We start from the raw sequence: 26407 nt of genomic DNA, 5'->3' as shown, positions 1-26407 counted from the left end.
TGTCTAAAGGGGGGGGGGGGGTCTTATCTTTCTATTGTAGTTTCCATAGGCGCTAAGCACAGAGTTCAGGGTCCATTGGAGAGGTGGCCAAGCATGATCATCATGAACAGACCTAAGATGGAGTCCAGGCCCTATGAATTCCCTCTTCACCACAACATAGTTAATCAGTTACACCCTAAAGCAAAACAAAAAATTTAAAGTTTGAAAAAAAATTTTTTTTCTGGTTGTTACCAATGAGGTAGTATGTCACATGAGGCCCTTTCCATCACCCTCAAAGGAAGATGAGGTAATTTGGCACCTAGACCCCTTCCATTCTCCATAGGTTAGTTATCTAAGCCTGAAATCATCCTATTTATTAATGACTACCTTTTCCTACTTTAAAAAACGTTTTCCTCTTTGTAGCCCTTCAGAATTCCACCATGCTCGCTAGAGGGGTTGATGCTTAATTCGTGAACCAACCAATAAAGACAATTAAACTTTCAAAATTTACCCAGTTCATTTTTTTTTTCTTGCCAGTCTGGACCTGGAAGGGATCTTTTTTATTATTCCTAGCGATTCACACTGAAACTCAGAAAAGTGAGTCTAATGCTTCAGGCTACAAACATTTGAGAGCAATAACCAATTTTCTAGCAACCCATGGACTCATTTATGCCTGAATGGCTCTACTGAATGATGTCCCTCATACCTCAGTTGTGGATTGAAGTGGAAGACACAACCTAAAATTCCAAGTTGTTCTATTCAGGGATGTTACTCAGAATTTTAACTCTACTAACAATCTCTCACACAGCTCTGAGGAACGGCTCCATAGAGGTAAGGGAGAAGCTGGGATATAGAGAGGTGGTTTTTGTTTTTGTTTTTCTGGAAAAAACAGGCAGTTGACCATTAAGGGATCACTGATAATCACAAAGAACAGACAACTCAAGTTAATGATTTTAGCGCTTTTCTTTTGTGTATGAGAGGATGCAAGAATCTGGGCTTCTTAACATTAGTCCTTAGATATGCATCTTAACTATTAAGGGTCATTGTCCCAGGCACAGAATGCTTCCTGCCTGTCTGCATCCTCATTTCCCCTCAGGGAACACCTTTGGGGAACAGCAGCAGTGGCTGTGGCTTTGATTCTTTTAGAACTGGATGGGATCAGGAATGTGGGCAACGTTGTCTGCCCACAGTAACAGAATTTGGAAAAGTCTAAAATAATAGACTTGTCCTCTGAGAGCAGAATGAGCTTAGGAGGAGTCTAAATTAATGTTTCTTCACGTCTTTAAGGAATAAAGCTCCTCCCTCTGGGGAGGAGAACCATTTCCCCGCATTCTTCCGGGTAGCTGACAGGAAATGCTCTAGAAGTTAAGGATGGCAAACACCCTTTCCTGGGGTCTCCAGAGCACCCAGAACCACGCTACCAGGAAGAGCCTAGGCAGAGCGACACCAGCGTTGAACCAATGAGGGATGAGGATGAAGACTTTTCCCCAATGAGCACGCGTCAGGGGAGGGATTTCCGGTCTCCTCGCCTAGCGCTCAATTTGCTTAGAGGATCCGTTGGAGCAGCGTACGCTCCCAGGAAACCGTTGTGCTCCGTCGGGTATGGTTGTCCTCATGGAATGGTGAGGGGAGAAGGGGACACCCGCCTAGGCAGCCTTGTTACCCCGTTTTTTTTGCGTCTCTCCCGTTGGCTCGCTGGTCGGGGACGGGAGGGTCCGAGAGGAGGCTCTGTCCCCGCTGCACTCGCCAGACTCGGGATAAGGACCGACACTCCCGTCCCTCTCTAGGCGGAGTTCGATGGCTGCGGCGGCGCTCTGGGACCCACCTCAGGTAAACGCTCGTCCTCCCGGTCCTCACCCTCCTCGCCCCTTGCGTGCGTGCTAAGTCGCTTCAGTCGTGTCCGACTCTTTGCGACCATATGGACCGTAACCCTCCATGTCCTCTGTCCATGGGATTCTCCAGGCAGGAATACTGGAGTGGGTTGTCATGCCCTACTCCCGGGGATCGAACCCGCGTCTCTTGTGTCTCTTTCATTGGCAGGTGGATTCTTTTTTTTTTTTTTTTTTGGAGGGCGGGGTGGATCCCTGATACATAAGTTGTGCATCAGTTCTAGGGAACAAATGGAGAAGGGATACTTATTCTTCAGGAATTTAGTGGGGAGGAAGGAGGCAAGTGTGTACAGGCGTAACACATTCAAATAGATAATTTTAGTATAATTTTGTTAATTATAGATATAAAGATTGTTATGATAGCACTGAAAAAGGACATTGTTTTAAAAGTACAGGACAGTTTTTTTGAGTCATGTTTTGAAAAATGAAAAGTATTTTGCCAAGTGAAGGAAAAAAAAATTCATCCTGAGCAGAGGGACTAGAATATGTAAATAGCAATGGTAGTAATAACGGTCACAAAAATAACAGTAAACACACAGTGCTTACCAAGAACTGTTTTAAGCCCTCAATATATGTTATTTAACCTTAATAGTAATCATGTGAAGTAGGTGGTAACTTTTATAGAGGAGGAAACTTTATAACAGAGGTATTAAACACATTGTAGAGACTCATAGCTGGTGTACAGTACCCTAGAATTTAATCTCAAGCAGTCTGCCTCTTACTCCATGCTGTTCTAAGGAAGGAAAGAAAGAGGCTATATTTAATACATTTTTTTTCCCAGTTCCAAACTTCTGACATAGAAAAGGCTTTCTGAGTTATAACACATTTTTTTTAAAAAAAATTATTTATTTATTTTATTGGAGGCTAATTACAATATTGTAGTGGTTTTTGCCATGCATTTACATGAATCAGCCATGGGTGTACATGTGTCCCCATCCTGAACCCCGCCTCCCACCTCTTCTCCATCCCATCCCTCAGGTCATCCCAGTGCACCAGTCCTGAGCAGGGGGATTCTTTACCACTGTTGCCACCTTGGGAAGCCCACGCTGCACCAGACACTTAAGTCTGGGTCCCATGCTCACTTGCCCGCAGCTCAGGCCCTGGGATTCAGGATGGTGAGGCGGTCGTCAGGCCGTTTCTGACCACGTGGTGGAGAATAGGAGAGTGTGACAGACGGAGGGACCCCGAAATGCAGAGGCTTGTAGGTCGGACTAGCCAGAACCCCAGTACAACTTCTCTGTTTTCCTTTAGAAGCCAGATGCGGCGGGTCCAGAGTCAGGCCTGCAGTGTTGCTGCCTGATAAGTTGGCAATTTGTTATACAAGTAATGCGAGGTTTGAATCACAGGTAGGAGGTAGTCTTACTGTAATCAAAAGACGCTCCAACTAGTTGCAGAGAAGAGAACAGACTATAGAAGTAAATGGGGAGGGGGAGGGCAGCAGGAAGCATGGAATGATTAATTGCGGTAGCCTAGTTGAGTATTCAGTGGACCAGAGGGACTGCCCTCCATGTGTCAGGAATTCTAGATCCATTTTTGGAGACGGGCCAAGCCAAATTGTGGGTCTTGTTGGTGACAGAAAGAAAGTAGCGAGGGATGACCCTCAGGGTTTTGGCCCTAGTAGTTGAAGGAAGGCCCATCAACTGGATGGGGACCTTAGCAGCAGATTAATTTTCCTTGGAAATATTATGTTTGTTTTTGCTCTGTTAAGAGACTGAGATGTTTCAGAGAAGACTGAGTGTAGGCAACGAGTGGGCAGTTGACTAGGCAGGTCTAGAAAACTGGGAAGGTGTTCAGGAATGGAAATTTTCAAAAGTGATGACTGTTGTGTGGAGCAGCGTGGAGATGTGGATCACATTTAGGAGGGGAACGCAGGTTATAGTAGGCATGAAAGTAGGTCAGAAAGATGGGTGTGTCCTGAGGAGTGGTTCTTTTGCTCAGGGCCTGGATATGTTTGTGGGCATTACAAACCCAAGTGAGGTAGAGAAGTGGCAGTGGGAACTGTAAGAGAGGTCAACCTGGCAGGTGGCCAAGGCTTGTGTGAGATGAGTGGAAGAAAAATGGCTGAGGAGACTCAGGAGTAATTGAGACAAGAAGGCAGTGAGGCTGGGACTGCTGCTTATTTAGTACTATATGGCTTCTTCAGGATTTTGTGATGAATTTTGATGGGATCTAGGATGTTTTAGTCTTGCTAGTGGATAAGGTCTGGGGCAGATGTCATTTGTGAGTCACTGTGTCTGGCTTAAAACTCAACATTCAGAAAACTAAGATCATGGCATCCAGTCCCATCACTTAATGCCAAATAGATGGGGAAACAATGGAAACAGTGACAGACTTTATTTTCTTGGACTCCAAAATCACTGCAGATGGTGACTGGAGCCATGAAATTAGAAGATGCTTGCTCTGTGGAAGAAAAGCTATGACAAACCTAGACAGCATATTAAAAAGCAGAGACATTACTTTGCCAACAAAGGTTGATCTAGTCAAGACTATGGTTTTTCCAGGAGTCATATATGGATGTGAGAGTTGGACTATAAAGAAAGCTGAGCCGTGAAGAACTGATGCTTTTGAACTGTGGTATTGGAGAAGACTCTTGAGAGTCCCTTGGACTGCAAGGAGATCAAACCAGTCAATCCTAAAAGAAATCAGTCATGACTATTCATTGGAAGGACTCATACTGAAACTCCAATACTTTGGCCACCTGATGCGAAGAACTGACTGACTGGAAAAGACCCTGATGCTGAAAAAAATTGAAGGTGGGAGAAGGGGATGACAGAGGATGAGATGGTTGGATGGCATCACCAACTCAAAGGACATGAGTTTGAGTCCACTCTGGGAGTTGGTGATGGACAGGAAAGCCTGGCGTGCTGTAGTCCATGAGGTCGCAAAGAGCTGGACACGACTGACTAAACTGAACTGAAGTGATGTCTTGTGGGGAGATTTTTAGGGCTGGGTTTTTTACAAAGGTTGAGTGGAGAGACGAGTGTTGTGGTGGTTGAAAGGGCAAAGCTGGCAGTAAAGAAGTTGAAGAGAGTTGTGGGAATGTGAAATTCACGTCTGGTTTTAGGGTGGCAAATATGGAAGGAAGGACTGGTGGCAGGTGGCGAGATTTTTCTAAGCAGTATTTGTGGCTTCGTTTGGCGTTAGAGTCATCAGAGGAGTGAGGTTGTAGTGAATCTTTTAATTTTTCAAGCATTTTCTGGATGCCAAGCACCAGATGTACACATATATTCAGGAAGAATTTTGTGGTGTGGTGCAGGGAGATGGCAGTGCTGTGGAAGTGCAACTGTGAGGTCTGAAATTGTGAGAGAACTGCCACCTATAGAATGATGTGCACATAGAGAGAAAGTGTGAGCTGATGCCCCCATGCCCCAACCGCCAGGCCCTGGTGTTGAGGTTGCAGGTGAAGCATGAGCTTATCTTTGTCTGTGTTTGGTTTCCCACAATTTAAGAGTCACCAGGGGAATTGCTTGACTGGAAGGACAGGACATTGCAGGCCAAGCCCAGAGTTTAGATGGCATCTGTGTGCACCACCATCCCTGCCACCCAGTGACTGCTGAGGGCTAAATGCATTGGTTAATGGGCTGTGAGGAGACAGCGGCATCTGTTGCACAGGGCCTGGCATCTTCTCGCAGGTTGGGAGCTCTGGTGGAGAATGTCTGGAATGGATGTGTGCAGAGATGGATTGTGGGTTCTCAAAGAGATAATGTTCAAGCTTTCATCTGTCCCCTTCATGACAGGGTGGTGTGACCTTTCCAGATGTTGCTGTGCGCTTCTCCCAGAGGGAATGGAGGCTCCTTGATAAGACTCAGAGACGCCTGTATCTGGATGTGATGCTGGAGAACTACACACTTATATCCTCACTGGGTAAGACTCAGCCTCCCCAGTGACCTGGGCTGGGCTCTGTATCCTGCCTCACCCCACCTTTCTGAAGGTGGTGCTCTGTCCTCACATGGTATAGGCACTGCTGGTTTCCCCAGTTTTCTGTATAGTTGTGGTAGGTAGAAGGCTGGGGTGTTGGCACTGCCCTCTTTTCTCTCCAGCCCCAATCCTTGCTGTACTGAACTCTCATAGGGCAAGTGATTTGGTTATACATATATATGTATACATTCATGTGTTTTCAGTTCTTTTCCATTAAATAGTTTACTATAAGTTATTGAATATGGTTCCCTGAGCTATACAGTAAATCATTGTTTATTGTATACATGGTAGTGTGCATCTGGTAATCCCAGATTATCACTCCTTCACTTCTGCTTTGGTAACCATGAGTTTGTTTTATCTGAGTCTGTCTATTTTGTAAAGTTCATTCGTACTATTTTTTTTTAGATTCTACATATAAGTGATATCACATATATTTGTTTTCCTCTGACTTACTTCACTTAGTATGATAACTTCTAGGTTCATCCATGTTGCTGCAAATAGCATTACTTCATTCTTTTTATGACTAGTATGTATTCCCCCCCACCCCCATCCCCGCTCCCAGAACACACCTCGAGGCTTTGGTATCTTAGTTCCCTGACCAGGGATTGAACTTAGGCCCCAGCAGTGAAAGTGCCCAGTCCTAACTACTGGACCTCCAGGGAATTCGCTGTAATTGCTTTTTGACCATTTTATTATAATATGCTTCAATGAAGTTTTTGATTGAACCTGTGAGCCTCATGTATCTGGATGTCTACTCTTTTCTCTCTAGTTAGAAAGTTTTCAATCATCGTTTCTTTAAATGTGCTTGCTACCCCTTTGTCTCTGTCTTCTCTTTCCAGGACTCTGAAAATACAAATAATGTTTTGCTTTATGTTTCATAATCCATGTATGCTTTCTTCACTTCATCTTTCTCTCTTTTTCTCCTCACTGGATAATTGATATACCTGTTTTCAAGTTCCTAGATTTTTACTTTTGCTTAATAAAATTTGGCTGTTGATACTGTCTTAATTGTGCTTTATTTCATTGTATTCTTTCGCAGCAGAATTTCTGTTTGGGTCCATTTGTTTATTTGCTTTCTTTTTTAAAACACATTTTTATTTGGTTAGTTTTGGCTGTGTGGGTCTTTGTTGCAGTGAGCAAGGACTACTCTTCCTTATGGTGTATAGGTTTCTCATTGCAGTGGTTTCTTTTCTTGTGGAGCCCAGACTCTAGGAGCATGGGCTCAGTAGTTGTGGTGCAGGGGCCCAATTGCTACAGGCCATGTAGAATCTTCCTGGACCAGGGATCTTTGACAGGTGGACTTTTAAAGACTGGACCACCAGGGAAGCTCTTGTTTGTTTGTTTTAAATGAGTGTCATCATTGTATCACTAAGGTAAACATAATGCCCAACAGATGAAGGTAATTTTACCAACTCAGAATTTTTGCAAGTACATGAAATTTCCATTTTTATTGTACGGTTTTCTCAGACTAGTCAGAGCATTTCTTACATATATTCCAATGTAGCTGCTTTGGAATGATTTTCAATAGCCATAACATATGAATGTACCAAGGACCTTGAATCTAAACAGAATTCCAAGTGACTGATTTTTAGTTAAACAAGGTAAGAAATAGGGAGGCTCAACAGGGAGGGGATATATGTATACATATGGCTGATTCACGTTGCTGTACAGCAGAAATTAACACAACATTGTGAAAAAATTCCGTTCCGTCGCTCAGTCGTGTCCGACTCTGCGACCCCGTGGACTGTAGCCTACCAGGCTTCTCTGTCCATGGGATTCTCCAGGCAAGAATACTGGAGTGGGTTACCATTTCCTTCTCCAGGGGATCTTCCCAACCCAGGGATCGAACCCGGGTCTCCCACATTGGAAGCAGACGCTTTAACCAGGGAAGCCCGTGAAAAAATTACTCCCCCCAAAAAGATTGCTAATATCATAAAATTACTGATACTATCCTTTTTCAACAGATACTTATACTCTTCTTTTAATACACCAGTTATATGTTTGAACATTCAAAACACAAAGCACAAAAAGACAATAAAAGCTTAAGCCCATAGTCATAATTTTTTGACAGAAGCTTAAGTATCTTTCCTGCAAATCAACCGTCTCCTGTATTTCCATCTCATTTTCATTAGTTAAAAATAGATGCCTAAGGGATATACATTGCAAAGAAACAGAGGAAGACAATAGAATGGGAAAGACTAGAGATCTCTTCAAGAAAATTAGAGATACCGAGGGAACATTTCATGCAAAGATGGGCTCAATAATGGCCAGAAATGATATGGACCTAACCGAAGCAGAAGATATTAAGAAAAGGTGGCAAGAATACACGGAAGAACTATACAAGAAAAATCTTAATGACCCAGATAACCACAATGGTGTGATTACTCACCTAGAGCCAGACATCCTGGAATGTGAAGTCAAGTGGACCTTAGGAAGCATCACTGTGAACAAAGCTAATGGAGGTGATGGAATTCCAATTGAGCTATTTCAAATCCTAAAAAGGTGATGCTGTGAAAGTGCTGCATTCACTAAGGCAACAAATCTGGAAAACTCAGCAATGGCCACAGGACTAGAAAAGGTCAGTTTTCATTCCAACCCCAAAGAAAGGCAATGCTAAAGAATGTTCAAACTACTGCACAATTGCACTCCTCTCATACGCTAGCAAAGTAATGCTCAAAATTCTGCAAGCAAGGCTTCAGCAGTATATGAACTTCCAGAAGTTCAAGCTGGATTTAGAAAAGGCAGAGGAACCAGAGATCAAATTGCCAACATCTGTTGGATCATGGAGAATCCCAGGGACGGGGGAGCCTGGTGGGCTGCCGTCTATGGGGTTGCACAGAGTCGGACACGACTGAAGTGACTTAGCAGCAGCAGTTGGATCATAGAAAAAGCTAGAGAATTCCAGAAAAACATCTACTTTTGCTTCATTGACTATGCCAAAGCCTTTAACTGTGTGGATCACAACAAACTGCGGAAAAGTTTTCAAGAAATGGGAACCCAGACTACCTTACCTGCCTCCTGAGAAATCTATATGCAGGTCAAGAAGCAACAGTTAAAACCAGACATAGAAAAACAGACTGGTTCCAAATTGGAAAAGGAGCATATCAAGGCTGTATACTGTCACTCCATTTATTTAACTTCTATGCAGAGTACATCATGCAAAATGCCAGGATGGATGAATCACAAGCTGGAATCAAGGTTGCTGGGAGAAATATCAGTAAATTCATATATGCAGATGATACCACCATTATGGCAGAAAGCAAAGAGGAACTGAGGAGCCTCTTTGTGAAAGTGAAAGAGGAGAGTGAAAAGGCTGGCTTAAAACTCAGCATTCAAAAAACAAAGATCATAGCATCAGGTCCCATCACTTCATGGCAAATAGATGGGGAAACAGTAGAAAACAGTGACAGACTTTATTCTGGGGGACTCCAAAATCACTGCAGATGGTGACTGTAGCCATGAAATTAAAAGATGCTTGCTCCTTGGAAGAAAAGCTATGACCAATCTAGACAGCATATTAAAAAACAGACCTTACTTTGCCAACAAAGGTGCATCTAGTCAAAGCTATGGTTTTTCCAGGAGTCATATGTGGATGTGAGAGTAGGACCTTAAGGAAAGCTGAGCACCGAAGAATGGATGCTTTTAAACTGTGGTGTTGGAGAAGACTCTTGAGAGTCCCTTGGACTGCAACTGGATCAAACCAGTCAATCCTAAGGGAAATCAGTCCTGAATATTAATTGGAAGGGCTGATGCTGAAGCTGAAGCTCCCATACTTTGGCCACCTGGTGCAAAAAACTGACTCACTAAAAAAGACCCTGATTCTGGAAAAGATTGAAGGCAGGAGGAGAAGGCAATGACAGAGGATGGGATAGTTGGATGGCATCACCGACTCGATGGACATGAATTTGAACCGGCTCCGGGAGTTCATGATGGACAGGGAAGCCTGACATGCTGCAGTCTATGGTGTCACAAAGAGTCAAACACAACTGAGGGACTGAACTGAACTGAACTGAAGGCGTATACTTCATATATATACCATCTTGGTTCTCATAACTTTTGTTATTCAAGTTTTTAATACCCATAGAAGTCCAAAAGTGTAAGAATACATAAACTGTTCTGGTAATAGGTAAGAGCAGACTGTAGAAGCGTAAATTGTTTGTGCTATTTCAGTGCAGTAGAATGTTTTCTTTTGGAGACCAAGTAGAATAATTCTGCTAAAAGATAAGTGCAATAAAGACAGTCAATGTAGGAACAGCCTTTCCCATGTATCAGTTGACACTCTACTGATATTACGAGGATATAGTTGTTCTGTGTCTGCGTGAAAGTGTTTGATTATAAATATATGTAATGATCTTGTATTGTTCCATTTCTTATTTTGATATGTCTTAGCTCCCTGTTGTATCATATTAAGAATCCATCTGAGTGCCTTTTTGGAGAGTGGGCATACCAGAACCTCCAGTATCACTGGTTGAAAGTGTGGGGTGATTCTTCAGTCCTGTTCCTCTCAGCCAGCCTTCATGAGTTCAGTGAGTGCTGGTATCGTTAGTCACTTAGTCATGTTCAACTCTGTGACCCCATGAACTGTAGCCCACCAAGGTCCTGTGTCCCTGGAATTCTCCAGGCAAGAATACTGGAGTGGGTTGCCATTTCCTTCTCCATGGGATCTTCCCAACCCAGGGACTGAACCCAGGTCTCTTGCATTGGAGGCAGAATCTTTACTGACTGAGCCACCAAGGGAGACCTGTAGACAATTGTGGAAGGTGTACCTGTCCCCTGCAGCTCTTGGATGTGGCAGCCAGAGACTGTCCCTCAGGGCACCCATGACCAGTCTGTTTTGTTCTCTTTCATTTTTGTCTCTTTATTAAACAGTTTGTTTTGTTTATGTATTGTTGACCTTACTTTGTTGAATTGTTGTTGTTTGTTGTTGCTTCACTGAACTGTGGTCCAACAATTATTTTGAACTCTGACCCATTTCTTTAGGTGTGGTTTCTGATAAATTATGGTATTTCTATACTGGTTTCATGTTTCTTTGATTTTTTTGTGTGTTTCCTGTAGCCTTGCATTTCTTTATGCTCATTTGATGGTGTAGTCATTTCTTCCAGGCTTCACATTACAGTTTTTGGCGTGGGAAGACCTCAGTCTGTGGTGGATTCAAGTTTGGGCTGTGGCCATTCTGGCTCTGTGGAAGGCCCAGCTATGTTTTTCTCTGTGCAGCTCCTTCACCTGAAGTCAGTGTCAGTAAAGATAATCTAGATTTCTCAATCAGCAAGGCTGAGGGTATCCAAAGTGGTGGAAAAGGCTGCTAGGGAACTCCTGATCTCTTTTTCTCCCAGAGGACTTTGTCACCAAGGGGATCCTTCTTGGTGCCCTATCGACTGTTGGGTACCTGATTGGTTGTAGTAGCACTGGTGTCTGAGGTGTGTGTATCTGTTGAGGATCCACAGACCTGGGATGTTATATACAGGCACTTTTGGAGTGAGAGTGGTTCTGGGGTCTGGGTCATTAGATAGCCTCAGCAACCTTGGCTTTGGTTTGAGATATGTGGCTGTGCAGGAAGCAGCCATGGAATCTGCCTGGCTGCACATGTAGACAGTGGCTGTGGTTCTGTCAAACTGGCATGTCTATAGCAAAGTTGTTTTTAGTGCTTGAGACACAGGAGTACATGGTGTAGTGCTGGAGTCAGGGTCTGGAATGCCGGCACAGGTTTGGGGAGTGTGGCAGCCCTGCTTCTGGATCAGCACAACAGCTCCTACTGATGGTGTTGACCAGTAGCTTCATACTCACCAGGACATCCACTCTGACCATGAGTGTCAGATAACTCAGTGGCAAAAGTTCCATTGTCCTCTGTAGAGCAGGCAGCTATGTCTTCTGCAGCAGAGGCCACTGGGACTGCAGTGGCCCCTGCCCTGTGGCTGAGAGAAATAGCCCAGTGGCAACCCAACCCTCATTACCTAGTCATTTCCAGATGTCTCTTAAGACACTTTCCCAGTGATTCTTTCTGTGTGCTTCTTCCTTTTATTATGTTCCACTGTGGTGGTGGTGGTGGTGGTGGTGTTCAACAGTTAGGTTGTGTCCTACTCTTTACAACCTCCTGGACTGAAGCACTGCAGACTCCTCTGTCTTTCACTGTCTCCCGGAGTTTGCGCAAATTCATGTCCATTGAGCCAGCGGTGCTATCTAACCATCTTATCTTCTACTGCCCCTTTCTCCTTTTGCCTTCAATTTTTCCCGTCATCAGGGTCTTTTCCAGTGAGTTGGCTCTTTGTATCAGGTGGCTAAAGTATTAGAACTTCAGCTTTAGCATCAGTCCTTCCAGTGAGTATTCAGGGTTGATTTCCTCTAGGATTGAGTGGTTGGATCTTCTTGCAGTCCAAGGTATTCTCAAGAGTGTTCTCCAACGCAATTCAAAAGCATCAGTTCTTTGGCAGTCAGCCTTCTTTATGGCTCAACTCTCATATCCATACATGAATATAAGAGTCAGTTCTTCACTGGCTCTAGTGTCTTCCAAGGCTGATTAATGTCCTTCATGGACAGCTGTTTATTTTTCATTGGTGGTGAAGGGTGGTATCTCCTATTCTACTGTTTTATTGATGTCACTCAACTTATGCTCTTTCCTGGGTCTGCTGTAATGCTGAGTTGCTCTGGAACAGTACTGGCCTTTCCCTTTTTCTTTTTTTTTTCCTTCAGTGCTCCATGTACCCAGTAATTGCAGTTATGACTTTCTTAGGGAAAGGAATCCTTTGTGCATAATGGGATGGACATGACTCTAGCCATGGCATGGTGAGCTCAATGGGCCTGGTCCTGCTGAATTATAGCTGGGGAGACTGTGACATCAGGGCATTGTTAAAAATATAACAGGAAACTGTCCTTGTTCAATGAAAACTTTGGTACTATTGCCAGTAACCACATCCCATTTCTACCTTTACTCCTCCACTGTTGACTTTTTGCTGACTTGTCATTTCTGTTACTTTGTCATTTCTGCTATGACTTCCAGCACAGGGATCATCTCCACCTCTCTGGACTCAAGATCTTACCTATTTCTCTTACCACACTTTCTCTATTATTCTCTGAACTTTGCCCATCATGCATCATGCTGTGAGGTGTGAATATATGCTTAAATTGACCTTGAAAAGCAAATAATTTGTGATTGTATTTTTGTGGCCGTGATCACACCCTTCTACTGAGCTTCACATCAGTAGTAGAAAAGGTCCTATAGGAAGCTATGTACAGAGAAACAAGCACTAGACCCTGCTTCTCTTCCTTGTGTCACACTCTATTTTTGTATTCTTTTCTTGTTGAGGTCTCTACCAGTTTCAGACCCAGTAATGCACAGCAGCTGCTGCTTAAACTGATTTCCAACTCCCTAGTCTTGAAAAGTATCCCATTTCTTTGAAGGTCATTCTTACATGAAATGGCTATACATTTATGGTGAACTAGCTCCCTCCCTATGAAGTCACCGTGCACTTCACTAGTGTTTCTTTGCATTCAGGTTGCTGCTGTGGAGCAGAAGGTGAGGAGACATCCTGTGAAAAAACTGTACCTGTAGGAGTCTCATGGACTGGATCTCCCACAGAAGCTCCATTTTCTCAGAAGACCCATCCCTGTGAGAAGTGTAGTACAGTCTTGAGATATGTTTTCCAGTTGGTGGAGCAGCAGGGAACACAATACAGCCAAAAACTGTTGAGGTGTGGGGCGTGTGCAAAAAAATTTTATATGCCTTTGAGAAGCTGTGTACATGAGGCTTTATCTTTTAAGAGCCCCAGATTCCATGTGTCAGGGAAGCCTCTTACTTCTGGGAAAATCCTGGCCAGCATGGGACATCTGCAGGCCACTCATACTGTGGAGAAGCTGAATACAGCCACCCAGTGCAGATCAACTTCACCAAGCAGAAGTCCTCATACCTCAGGAGATTGCGAAAAAGCCTTCAGCCCTGAACACACACTTGTTCAGGACTGGAGTGTCTACACTGAAAGGCCATGTTTTGTGTGCAGAGAATGTGGGAAAACATTCAGGTACAAATCAACATTTATTATGCACCAGAGAGTTCATCTTGGGAAAAGTCTTCATTTGTTTATCAAAAGTGGCAAATCTTTTAGACAAAACTCAACTGTTAGTCAGGATCAGAAAATTTATACTCGTTCAAGATCAGAGAAGTGCAGCAAATGTGGAAAATCCTTAAGCCACAAATCAGTCCTCATTTCTCCCCAGAGATTGAACAATAGAGAGAATAGTTTTGTGTGCAGTGACTGTGCAGAGTCTTTTTACCACAGCTCTGTGTTCATTGGACATAAAAGAGTATTTTCTAGAGAACGTCCTTATAAGTGTAGTGACTGTGTGAAATCTTTTACATGTAGATCTGCCCTCATTTATCATCAGAGATCTCACACAGGAGAAAGGCCTTATCAGTGCACTGAATGTGGAAAATGCTTCACCTCTAACTTCAACCTCCGTAATCATCAGAGATCTCACACAGGAGAAAGGCCTTATCAATGCACTGAATGTGGAAAATGCTACACCTCTAACTTCAACCTCCGTAATCATCAGAGATCTCACACAGGAGAAAAGCCTTATAAATGCTATGAATGTGGGAAATCTTTTACTTCTACCAGTGCTTTCCAATATCATTGGATGTCTCACACAGGAGAAAAGCCTTATAAATGCTATGAATGTGGGAAATCTTTTACCTCTACCAGTGCTCTCCAATATCATCAGAGATCTCACACAGGAGAACGGCCTTATGCATGCAGTCAATGTGGGAAGACTTTTACTACTAGCTATAACCTCCATTATCATCAAAGAGTTCACACTGGAGAAAGGCCTTACAAATGCAGTGAATGTGGGAAATCTTTTATATCTAGATCCTCATTCATTTGTCATAATAGATCTCACACAGGAGAAAGACCTTATGAGTGCAGTGAATGTGAGAAATCTTTTATCTCTAGGCCTTCCCTCAGATATCATCAGAGATCTCACCCAGGAGCAAGCCCTTTTAAGTGCAATGAATGTGGGAAATCTTTTATTACTTCTGCTGTTCTTCATTACCATCAGAGAATTCATTCTAGTGAATGGCCATATAGGTGCAATGAGTGTGGAAAATCTTTTACCTCTAAATTCAGCTTTCGTTATCATCAGGGGATTCATTCTGGAGACAGGTCTTACGTAAGGTGCAATGAATGCAAGAAATCATTTACTGCTATCAGTTCTCTCCGTAATCATCAGAGAGTTCATTCTGGAGAAAGGCCTCATGAGTGCAGTGAATGTGGCAAATCTTTCACTTCTAGGTCAACCCTCAAGCGTCATCAGAAATCACATACAGGGGAAAGGCCTTTTGAGTGTAGTGAATGTGGGAAATCCTTTACCTTTAGGAGTACCTTAATTAAACACCAGCGAGTTCACACAGGGAAAAATGCTTATGTGTGTAGTGAGTGTGGGAAATCCTTTACCTTTAGGAGTACCTTAATTAAACACCAGCGAGTTCACACAGGGAAAAATGCTTATGTGTGTAGTGAGTGTGGGAAATCTTATAATAGTATGTGTAGGCTTTTTGAACACCAGAGTATTCACAAAGGTGAAAGGCGTTATGAATGCAGGGAATGTGGAAAATTTTTTAACTTTAGCTCTTCCTTGTACTATCATAAGAAAACTCACGCTGGAGAAAAGCCTTACAAATGCATTGAATGTGGAAAATGTTTTATCACTAATTACCTCCTGCGTGTTCATCAGAGAGCCCACACTGGAGAAAAGCCTTTTGAGTGCAGTGAATGTGGCAAATCCTTTACCCTTAGGTACTACCTTCGTTATCATCTTAGCACTCATACTGGAGAAAGGCCTTACAAATGCACCAAATGTGGGAAATCTTTTATCACTAATTACCAGCTTCGTGTACATCTGAGAAGTCACACTGGAGAAAAGCCATATGAGTGCAGTGAATGTGGGAGATCCTTTAGCAGCAAACCTGGCCTTCGCTATCATCAGACTGCTCACACTGGAGAAAGGCCTTATGAGTGTGGTGATTGTGGGAAAACCTTTGTCCAGAGAAATCATCTCATTGTACACCAGAGAGCTCACACTGGAGAAAGGCCTTATAAGTGCACTGAATGTGGGAAATCTTTCACTTATGGCAACAGCCTCTATTATCATCAGAGAGTTCACCGTGGAGAAAGGCCTTTTAAATGCAGTGAATGTGGGAAGTCTTTTATTAACACCACTAAACTGCATTGTCATAAGAAAGCTCACACTGGAGAAAGGCCTTAGGAATGCACTAAATATAGGAAGTCTTTTAAGAGCAAATCACTTTGAACATTTGAGAGTTTACCCTAGAGTAAGGCATAATGCTTACTCCTTGGAAGGAAAGTTATGATCAACCTTGGTAATATATTAAAAAGCAGAGACATTACTTTGCCAACAAAGGTCCGTCTAGTCAAGGCTATGGTTTTTCCAGTGGTCATGTATGGATGTGAGAGTTGGACTGTGAAGAAAGCTGATCGCCGAAGAATCGATGCTTTTGAACTGTGGTGTTGGAGAAGACTCTTGAGAGTCCCTTGTACCGCAAGGAGATCCAACCAGTCCATTCTAAGGGAGATCGATCCTGGGTGTTCATTGGAAGGACTGATGCTAAAGCTGAAACTCCAATACTTTGGCCACCTCATGTGACGAGTTGACTCACTGGAAAAGACTCTGATGCTGGGAGGGGTTGGGGGTGGGAGGAGAAGGGGACGACCGAGAATGAGATAGCTGGATGGCATCACTGACTCTGTGGACATGAGTTTGAGTGAACTCCGGGAGTTGGTGATGGACAGGGAGGCCTGGCATGCTATGATTCATGGGGTCGCGGAGAGTCAGACACTACTGAGCGACTGAACTGAACTGAACTGAAGGCATAAATGTACAGGGAATGTGCAATTTCCTTGTTGAGTATAGGGACACTGGAGGAAATTGAGGGGCCATTGGTCTGAATTGAATCTTTTTTTAAGTGTTTCTATCAAAGTTGTATATTGTCACCTTGCTTATTTAACTTATATGCAGAGTACATCATGAGGAAATCTGGGCTGGAAGAAGCACAAGCTGGAATCAAAATTGCTGGGAGAAATATCAATAACCTCAGATATGCAGATGACACTACCCTTATGGCAGAAAGTGAAGAGGAACTCAAAAGCCTCTTGATGAAAGTGAAAGAGGAGAGTGAAAATGTTGGCTTGAAGCTCAACATTCAGAAAACAAAGATCATGGCGTCTGGTCCCATCACTTCATGGGAAATAGATGGAAAAACAGTGGAAACCGTGTCAGACTTTTTTTTTTTTTTTGGTCTCCAAAATCACTGCAGATGCTGATTGCAGCCATGAAATTAAAAGACGCTTGCTCCTTGGAAGGAAAGTTATGACCAACCTTGATAGTATATTAAAAAGCAGAGACATTACTTTGCCAACCAAGGTCCGTCTAGTCAAGGCAATGGTTTTTCCCATGGTCATGAATGGATGTGAGAGTTGGACTGTGAAGAAAGCTGATCGCCGAAGAAGCGATGCTTTTGAACTGTGGTGTTGGAGAAGATTCTTGAGATTTCCTTATACTGCAAGGAGATCCAACCAGTCTATTCTAAAGGAGATCAATCCTGGATGTTCATTGGAGGGACTGATGCTAAAGCTGAAACTCCAATACTTTGGCCACCTCATGCGACGAGTTGACTCACTGGAGAAGACTCTGATGCTGGGAAAGGTTGGGGGCGGGAGGAGAAGGGGACGACGGAGAATGAGATGGCTGGATGGCATCACCGACTCTGTGGACATGAGTTTGAGTCTATTCCAGGAGTTGGTGATGGACAGGGAGGCCTGGCGTGCTGTGATTCATGGGGTTGCGGAGAGTCGGACACGACTGAGCGACTGAACTGAACTGAACTGAACTGAAGAGCAGCACAAATCTTTATTCTTTATTCCTTATTCAAATTAGAGATTATAGGGTATTGAGGCACTATTGAAAGGTATGTGTTTTCCAAGTCTAAAAGAACTGTATTTCCTGATGTCCATAAATCTTTGAACTAATCTCATTATTTGTATGACCATTGGGTCCAAAGGAAACCACAATTGATACAGAAACTCTGGTTTAATAGGAAGTGGGGGAAATTGCAGGCACCTTGATGGAATGTGCCTCTGCTACAAGTGCATCCTGATGTTTATATGACATTGACTGTGCAGTATCAGTTTATATGCTGATTTTAGTGAATTTTACTTCAAGGACCTTGCTGCAGAGGCAGGAAAGGAAAAGGGGATGTGACTCTTGTGATCTAGGCAGCATTCCTGCTGACTCAGGCAGAAATGTAATTCATTGTCCCCATCTTCACTACCATTGACAGAAGACTGATCCACAGAGTACATGAGGAGTGTGTTGCTGGGTTCAGCATACAGTTGCAGAACGGTTTTTTCCAGAAAGAGTAGGACATACAGGTTTGTCTTTTTTTTTTCATTTTGATCCTATCTTCAAAGCTATATCAAAGTATAATTTATATGCACCAAACTGCAGCCTTGAAGTCAGACCATTGCTTCTTGGCGGGAAACCAATGTATATGTCCTGAAAAGCAGAGACATTACTCTGCCAACAAAGATGTGTATAGCCAAGGCTGTGGTGTCCCCAGTGGTCACTTACGGTTGTGAGAGCTATACCATAAAGAAAGCAGAATGCCAAAGAATTGATGACTTCAAATGTGCTAGAGAAGACTCCTGAAAGTCCTTTTCACAGCAAGAGGATCCAACCTTGAATATTCACTGGAAGGACTGATGCTGAAGCAAGTTTTCACCTAGGTATGAACCTCTTGAGTCCTGATAATGCCCATATTTGTTAACGGTATGTTTACCTCTCCTTGCCCTTCCTACCTCTCCAATAACCATTGATGTACTTTCCCTTAGAATAGATGACATGTGCATTTTCTTGAATTTATCTGATTGGAGTGATAAACGGCTTACTATTTTTGTTTTCCTTTGTTTCATAATTGTTTCAGATTCATCCATGATATATACAAGTATTTCTTCTCTAGTTTTTGATGAATATCATTCTTATGTTTAGATGTACAACTGTTTATCCATTCATCTTTTTCTGAGTGTTTAAGTTATTTCTAGGTTTTCATTCTTGAAAATAAAACTGCTATAAACATTTGTGTCAGTTCTTTATGTGGATGTATGTTCCTTTTATTGATAACTCAGGGCAATGTCTGAGTCACTTTGGTAGATTAATTTTAGCACCTGATGAAACGAAAAAAGTCATTTAAAATAACTTCCCCTTTGCATTTCCATCTGCATTGTAGGAATTCCAGTTTCTCAACATCTGTACCAGTCATTAATATCAGTCATTTTAATAAGTGAGTAGTGCTGTCTCAGTGAGCTTTCAATTTGTTTTACTACCTTTCCCTAGAGATTCATGATTTTGAGCATTTTTCATGTGCTGTTTACCAGATGTATATCATCTGTATAATTGCTGACCGTATCATTTGCCTTTTTTAGATGTGTAGCATCCCTATTCCCATCACTTAAGTCTAGGCATTCAGTGAAACAATAAACCTAGCCCTGCTTTGTAGCCTTTGCCAATTTTTAAAATTCTTAGGTTGTGAAAGTGGGATGTACTCAGGGAAGGAGCTGATAAATTCTGCTTGGGTCCTCTGGGTGTTCGGTGTAAAACTAAACTTAGTATCCAGTTCCTTATGTTGTTCAGTCACTCAGTCGTGTCCAACTCTGAAACCCCATGAAATGCAGCACGCTAGGCTTCCCTGTCTCACTGTCTCCTGAAATGGGCTTCCTACACTCTGAACGCTCTCTTCGAGGTTCTTGTCATCTTTCTCTGTAATTATTGACTGATGGCATCAGGTATTTCCCTCCGTGAAGTTCACCGCCACTTGGGGTGCTTTTTCAGAGACTCCAGTTGGTTGATGGGGCCACTGTGGGTCTCTCCATCCCTGATGAGACTTCTCAGGAAAACTAGAGCCCAGGAAGTTCCCCAGTGGAACCTGGTGTGGCCTTTTTATCCAAGGCCCACATTCTCCAAACCACTGGCCCTGTTTGATTGGAGGTGGCATCTCAGGAGAGGGAAAAGGGTAAGCCAGGTATGGTGTAGAGTAGGAGGTGGCAGGAAGGTAGTGGTGGTAATGGGGACCCAGGAGAAACCTAGGTGTATTGGCACCCACCAAGGGAATTTAGGTAGGACCATTCAGGCTGAGTAACCAATTCTCCTGGGGTGAGGTTACCACGGGTCATCCCTAAGGTGATGTGCTGCCCAAAATCACAGATCCCTCTTGCCCTTGGAGTTTCCTGAGCAATGAAGGACAGTGAGGGCAGGATGCAGTCTTGATTTGCTGGCAGGCCCCACCTTGTGCCCAACATGGGTGGTGTAAACGCCAAAGATTTACTCGATGAGTCAAAGAACAAAGGCTTAGCCTCTGAGGCAAGAATGAAGAGTTTCAGTCTTTGGAGCAAAGTGAGGACTCAATCTTGGTATTGATTAGGTTGTCCAAGCTACATCATTAAGAGAGAAATGTCAGACAAGAAAGCACAAATCAGGAACTTTAGTACTAAGCAAGATAAATGGCAATAAAAAATTACATGTAGACATCATTTTGAAAAAGTCCTGAGATGACTTCTTGTGGTACAGTGGTTAACAATTCACCAATTTCAGATTGGGTGAAATTGGTCTTACAATGCAGGTGGCATGGGGTGGATTCCCTGGTCCTGGAAGATCCCATATGCCACGGGGCAACTAAGCCTGTTCTCCAGAACAAGAGAAACTAATGAGAAGTGCTCTCATCATAACCAGAGAGCAACTCTGCTTGCTGCAACTTAGAGAAAGCACAAAGCAACAAAGACCGCCACTGCAGCTGCCACCTCAAAAAAAAAGAAGTTCAGGGGGAATTCCCTGGTGGTTCAGTGTTTGGAAATCTGCCTGTCAATGCAGGGGACATGTGTTCAATCTCTGGTCTGGGAAGATTACATATGCCAGGGGCAGGTAAGTACACGGGCCACAACTGAAGCCTGAATGCTTTAAAACTTGTGCTCTGCAACACAAGAAGCCACCATAATGAGAACCCCTCCCACGGCAACTGGAGACAACTGGCTTCAACTAGAGAAAGCCTGTGTACAGTAGCGAAGACCCACTGTAACCAATAATAAGCAGTCTTCAAAAATTGTGCAGGGAAAGCAAGGCCTTTTAAAGACAATCCGCTATACTTCAATGTAAAATAAAGAGTTTTAAAAAATAAAGAGAAAAACTGAGGGAATTGTTTTTCCCAGTAAGACTACCATCTTGGTTCATTTGGAGTGTTATAACAAAATACCACAGCCTTGTTAGTTTATTTGTTTAATGAAAATTTCTTTCTCATTAAGTTGGAGACTGTGGAGTACCAGATCAAGATACCAGCATGGATGAGTTTTCTGATGGTAACCCTCTTCTGGATCTTATCTGGTGCTTTCTTGCTGTGTCCACATGTGATAGAGCAAGGGGTCTCTCTGGAGCTTCTTATAAAGGCACTAATACCACTTCCGAGGACTCCATCACCCCATAACTGAAACATCTCTTAAAGACTCCACTCCTAACACTAGCACCTTTGGGACTGTTCTTTCAACACACAACTTTTGGAGGAACAGCTCAAACATTCAGACCATAGCATCTGCCTTGCAAGAAATGTGTAAATTTCATTAGAGATGAGCAAAATTGTATAGGTCAAAAAGTCCAATTAAAGAAGAGCACTGAAGAAGGAATAAAGGTAAAGTTATTGTTCTCATTCTTAATTGATCTGATAACAATTTGTTTGAAATAGTAATACCAACAACACATTCTATTATGTATGCTTATGTGTATGCATATCCTGTATATGTATGCTTCTATGTAAGTAGAATTGTTGTTTAGTCGCTCAGTGTGTCCAGCTCACTGATTGGATTGCAAAACGCCAAGCTTCCCTGTCCTTTAACCATCTTCACCAGAGCTTGCTCAAACTTGTCCATTGAGTTGGTGGTGCTGTCCAATCACCTCATCCTCTGTTGTCCCCTTCTTTTCCTGCTATCAGTCTTTTCTAGCATCAGGGTCTTTTCTAATGAGTCAGCTTTTAGTATCAGGTGGCCAAAGTATTGGTGTTTCAGCTTCAGCACCAGTCCTTCCAGTGAATATTCAGGACTGATTTCCGTTCAGGTGGACTAGTTGGATCTCTTTGCCATCCAAGGGACTCTCAAGAGTCCTCTCCAACACCAAAGTTCAAAAGCATCAGGTCTTTGGCACTCAGCTTTCTTTATACTCCAACTCTCACATCCATACATGACTACTGGAAAAACCATAGCTTTGACTCGATGGACCTTTGTTGGCAAAGTAATGTCTTCTGCTTTTTAATATGCTGTCTTGGTTTGTCATAGCTTTTCTTCTAGGGAGTAAGCATCATTTAATTTCACAGCTGTAGTCACCATCGGCAGTGATTTTGTGGAGTCCAAGAAAATAAAATCTATCACTGTTTCCATTGTTTCCCCATCTATTTGCCATGAAGTGATGGAACCTGATGCCATGATCTTTGTTTTTTGAATATTAAGTTTTAAGCCAGTTTTTTCACTCTCCTCTTTCGCCTATGTTAAAAAGCTCTTTAGTTCCTCTTCACTTTCTGCCATAAGGGTGGTGTCATCTGCATAGCTGAGGTTATTGATATTTCTCCTGGCAATCTTGATTCCAGCTTGTGCTTCAATCCAGTCCAGCATTTTCCATGATGTACTCTGCATGGAAATTAAGCAGGATGACAATATTCAGCCTTGATGTGCTCCTTTCCCAATTTTGAACCAGTCTGTTGCATGTCTGGTTCTAACTGTTGTTTCTTGACCTGCATACAGATTTCTCAGGAGGCAGGTAAGGTGGTCTAGTATTCCCATCTCTTTAAGAATTTTCCACAATTTGTTGTGATCCATACCACTTTAGTGTAGTCAATGAAGCAGAAGTAGATATTTTTCTGGAATTCTTTTGCTTTTTCTATGATCCAGCAGATGTTGGCAATTTGATCTCTGGTTCCTCTCCCTTTTCTAAATCCAGCTTGAACATCTGGAAGTTCTTGGTTCACACAGTGTTGAAGTCTTACTTGGAGAATTTTGATCATTACTTTGCTAGAATGAGAAATGAATGCAATTGTTCAGTGGTTGAACATTCTTTGGCACTGTCTTTCTTTGGGATGGGGATGAAAACTGACCTTTTCCAGTCCTGTGGCCACTGCTGAGTTTTTCATATTTATTGGCATATTGAGTGCAGCACTTTCACATCATCATGTTTAAGGACTTGAAATAGCTCAGCTGGAATTCCTTCATCTCCACTAACCCCTTGACTTCACATTCCAAGATGTCTGGCTCTAGGTGAATAATCACACCACTGTGGTTATCTGGGTCATGAAGATCTTTTTTGTATGGTTCTTCTGTGTATTCTTGCTACCTCTTCTTAATATCTTCTTCTGTTAGGTCCATACTGTTTCTGTCCATTATTGTGCCCATCTTCACATGAAAATTAAATTTTCCCCTGGTATCTCTAATTTTCTTGAAGAGCTCTCTATTCTTTCCCATTCTATTGTTTTCCTCTATTTCTTTGCATTGTTCACTTAAGGAGTTTTTCTTATCTCTCCTTGTTATTCTTTGGAACTCTGCATTCAGATGGGTATATCTTTCTTTTACTCCTTTGCCTTTCACATCCCTTCTTTTCTCAGCTATTTCTAAGGCCTCCTCAGACAACCATTTTGCCTTTTTGCATTTCTTTTTCTTGGGTATGGCTTTGATCACTGCCTCCTGTACAGTGTTACAAACCTCCATCCGTAGTTCTTCAGGCACTCTATCAGATCTAATCCCTTCAATCTATTTGTCACTTCCACTGTATAATCATAAAGGATTTGATTATAAGTAGAATAAATAACATTAATAATTCAAGGGACTAGAGGGAAGAACTGGGATTGTTGTATTATGAGATACACTATCTGTGAAATGGAGAATATTATTTGAAAGTGGACTTGGTTTAGTTGTCAATGTTTACTTCAAACTCTAGTGTCCATGTGCTAAGATGCTTCAATCATGTCTGACTTTGCAACCCTATGGACTGTAGCCCACCAGGCTCCTCTGTCCATGGGATTCCTCAGGCAAGAAGACTGGAATGTATTGCCATGCCCTCCTCCAGGGGATCTTCCTGACCCAGGGGTCAAACCTATATCTCTTATATCTCCTGAATTGGCAGGCAGGTTCTTTATCAGTAGTGCAAAGAAGTATAACCTGATATGCTAATAAGATAGAATGGAATCATAAAATAATGAAAACCACAAAAGCAGGAAAAGAGTATAAAACAAAAATTGAAATAAAGGGACTTCCCTGGTAGCTCAGTGGTAAAGAATCTGCCTGTCAATGCAGAAGCTCACTGGTCCAGGAGGATCCCACAAGCCACAGAGCAACTAAGCCTGTGTGCCACAACTATTGAGCCTGTGCTGTAGAGCCTGGGAACCACAAATACTGAACCTATGCACTTCAACTACTTAAGCCTGTGCAACCTAGAGCTTGCGCTCCACAACAAGAGAAGTCACTGCAGTGAGAAGCCCACACACTGCAACCAGAAAGTAGCCTCTGCTTGCCATTACTAGAGAAAAAGTTCATGCAGCAACAAAGACCAAGCATAACAAAACATAAAGTTTAAAAAATTTTTACTTTAAACAAAGGAAAATGGCAATGAATACAAATTAGTAACAAATATGCTACAGTTCATGGGGTCGCAAAGAATTAGGCATGACTGAGTGACTGAGCACAACACCGCATGGTAGATATTAATCCAACAGTCCAACTATCTCATAGTCACTTTGAACAGCAAAGACTAAATACAAGAGATTTCCAGGGTAGGTAGAAAACCAAGATCCTAAATACTATCTACAGAAATGGTCTTAATCTTCTAAGTTTGTAATAATTTGCCACTGCTGCTGCTGCTGCTAAGTCACTTCAGTTGTGTTCGACTCTGTGCCACCCCATAGACGGCAGCCCACCAGGCTTCCCCATCCCTGGGATTCTCCAGGCAAGAACACTGGAGTGGGTTGCCATTTCCTTCTCCAATGCATGAAAGTGAAAAGTGGAAGTGAAGTCGCTCAGTCATATCTGACTCTTAGTGACCCCATGGAGTGCAGCCTACCAGGCTTCTCGAACATCCATGGGATTTTTCAGGCAAGAGTACTGGAGTGGGTTGCCATTGCCTTCTCCCATAATTTGCCACAGGGGCAATAGAATATGAATAATGGTATTCCCTGGCAATCCAGTAATTAGGGTTTCACCCTTCCACTGCTGGGGCCCTGGGTTCAGTCCTTGGTGGGAGAACTAAAATCCTGCATGCCCATGGCTTGGCCAAAAAAAAAAAGAAAATGCATAGTGTGATAGAAGTGAAAGAAATGAAATAATTGAAAAAGGCAAATTAGCAAACCAAGACAGGACTTACTTCAGACTTTGTGACATTGGTGCGTTCATGTCACATGGTAAATATGTGGTAAATAAACCTCTTTATTTACTATGGATTCATTGCTTAACAGTGTCCGTTAGTTATCTGTCATCAGACAAAATAATAATGTTATATTAATATTTCATTATACATTAACATTAATAATGTTATACTAATGCTTCCCAGGTGGCATTAGTGGTAAAAAAAACCCACCTGCCAATGCAGGAGACATAGGAGATGCGGGTTCAATCCCTAGGTCAGGAAGATCCCCTAGAGGAGGGCATGGCAACCTACTCCAGTATTCTTGCCTGGAGACTCCCATCGACAGAGAAACCTGGCAGGCTAAAGTTCATAGTGTCACAGAGTTGCACACTACTGAAGTGGCTTAGGAGAATGTTTCATCATAAAATTATTCAGTTATGAGTGGGTTAGAAATGACCTTATGACTAGTGCAGGCAAAAGTTAGTTGGTGAACTTCTTAGCTAATTGGAAATCATTCAAGTCTCTGTGCTTTACTTAGATATACGCTTGACCCTATTGTAAAGATTCTGTAAATGGAGGAATAGGAAGGACACAGCCTTATTACAGCTTATTGTGAAGTGACTGGTTGCTTAGTCAGGTCCAACTCTTTGGAGCCTCATGGACTGTAGCCCACCAGGCTCCTCTACCCATGGAATTTTTCAGGCAAGAATACTGGAGTGGGGTGCCATTTCCTCCTCTAGAGGGTCTTCCCTACCTAAGGATCCAACCGAAATCTCTTGCATTTCCTGCCTTGACAGGAGGATTCTTTACCACCTGGAATTTAATCCAAATAAATATTTACAAATTGTATAGAAGTTTAGAAACACACAGTTATACTCCCAGTATAGTATGAGAGTTTAGAATTAAGCTTTTAAATCCATCTTTGGAATAGAGGTAGATATGTAGACCAATGGAACAGAATATATAGCCCAGAAATGAATAGCTCCACATACGGTGAATCTGCTTACATCAAAGCCATAAAGAATAGATAACAAGGAAAGGATTGTCTTTTCTAAAAATGGTTTTGGGGAAAACTGGAGAGACACACACAAAAGAGTGGAACTGGATCCCTATCTTACACCATACACAAAAATCAACTCAGAATGGATGTAAAATTTGAACACATCACCTGGAATTATAAAGCTCCTAGAAGAAAA

General features: G+C 42.5%; 1 protein-coding gene across 2 annotated transcripts; it reads left to right on the top strand.

Moving 5' to 3' along the window:
• The first annotated feature begins 1541 nt into the window (after positions 1–1541).
• On the top strand, positions 1542–19010 carry LOC129546365 (uncharacterized). Of its 2 annotated transcripts, none has more exons than XM_055411258.2 (3): positions 1542–1809; positions 5625–5732; positions 13276–19010. In XM_055411258.2, the coding sequence occupies exons 2-3, from the start codon at positions 5699–5701 to the stop codon at positions 16038–16040; spliced, it is 2799 nt and encodes a 932-aa protein (XP_055267233.2). In that variant the 5' UTR covers positions 1542–1809; positions 5625–5698; the 3' UTR covers positions 16041–19010. The 2 variants fall into 2 exon arrangements, with proteins under 2 accessions (XP_055267233.2, XP_055267232.2); XM_055411257.2 differs by having other exon boundaries at positions 5606–5732.
• Positions 19011–26407: the final 7397 nt, after the last annotated feature.

Source organism: Moschus berezovskii, chromosome 22 (genome assembly GCF_049115385.1).
Source record: "Moschus berezovskii isolate FMDL1 chromosome 22, NW_MosBer_1.0, whole genome shotgun sequence".
Taxonomy (NCBI): Eukaryota; Metazoa; Chordata; class Mammalia; order Artiodactyla; family Moschidae; genus Moschus; species Moschus berezovskii.
This window is presented reverse-complemented; position numbering and strand designations above follow the sequence as displayed.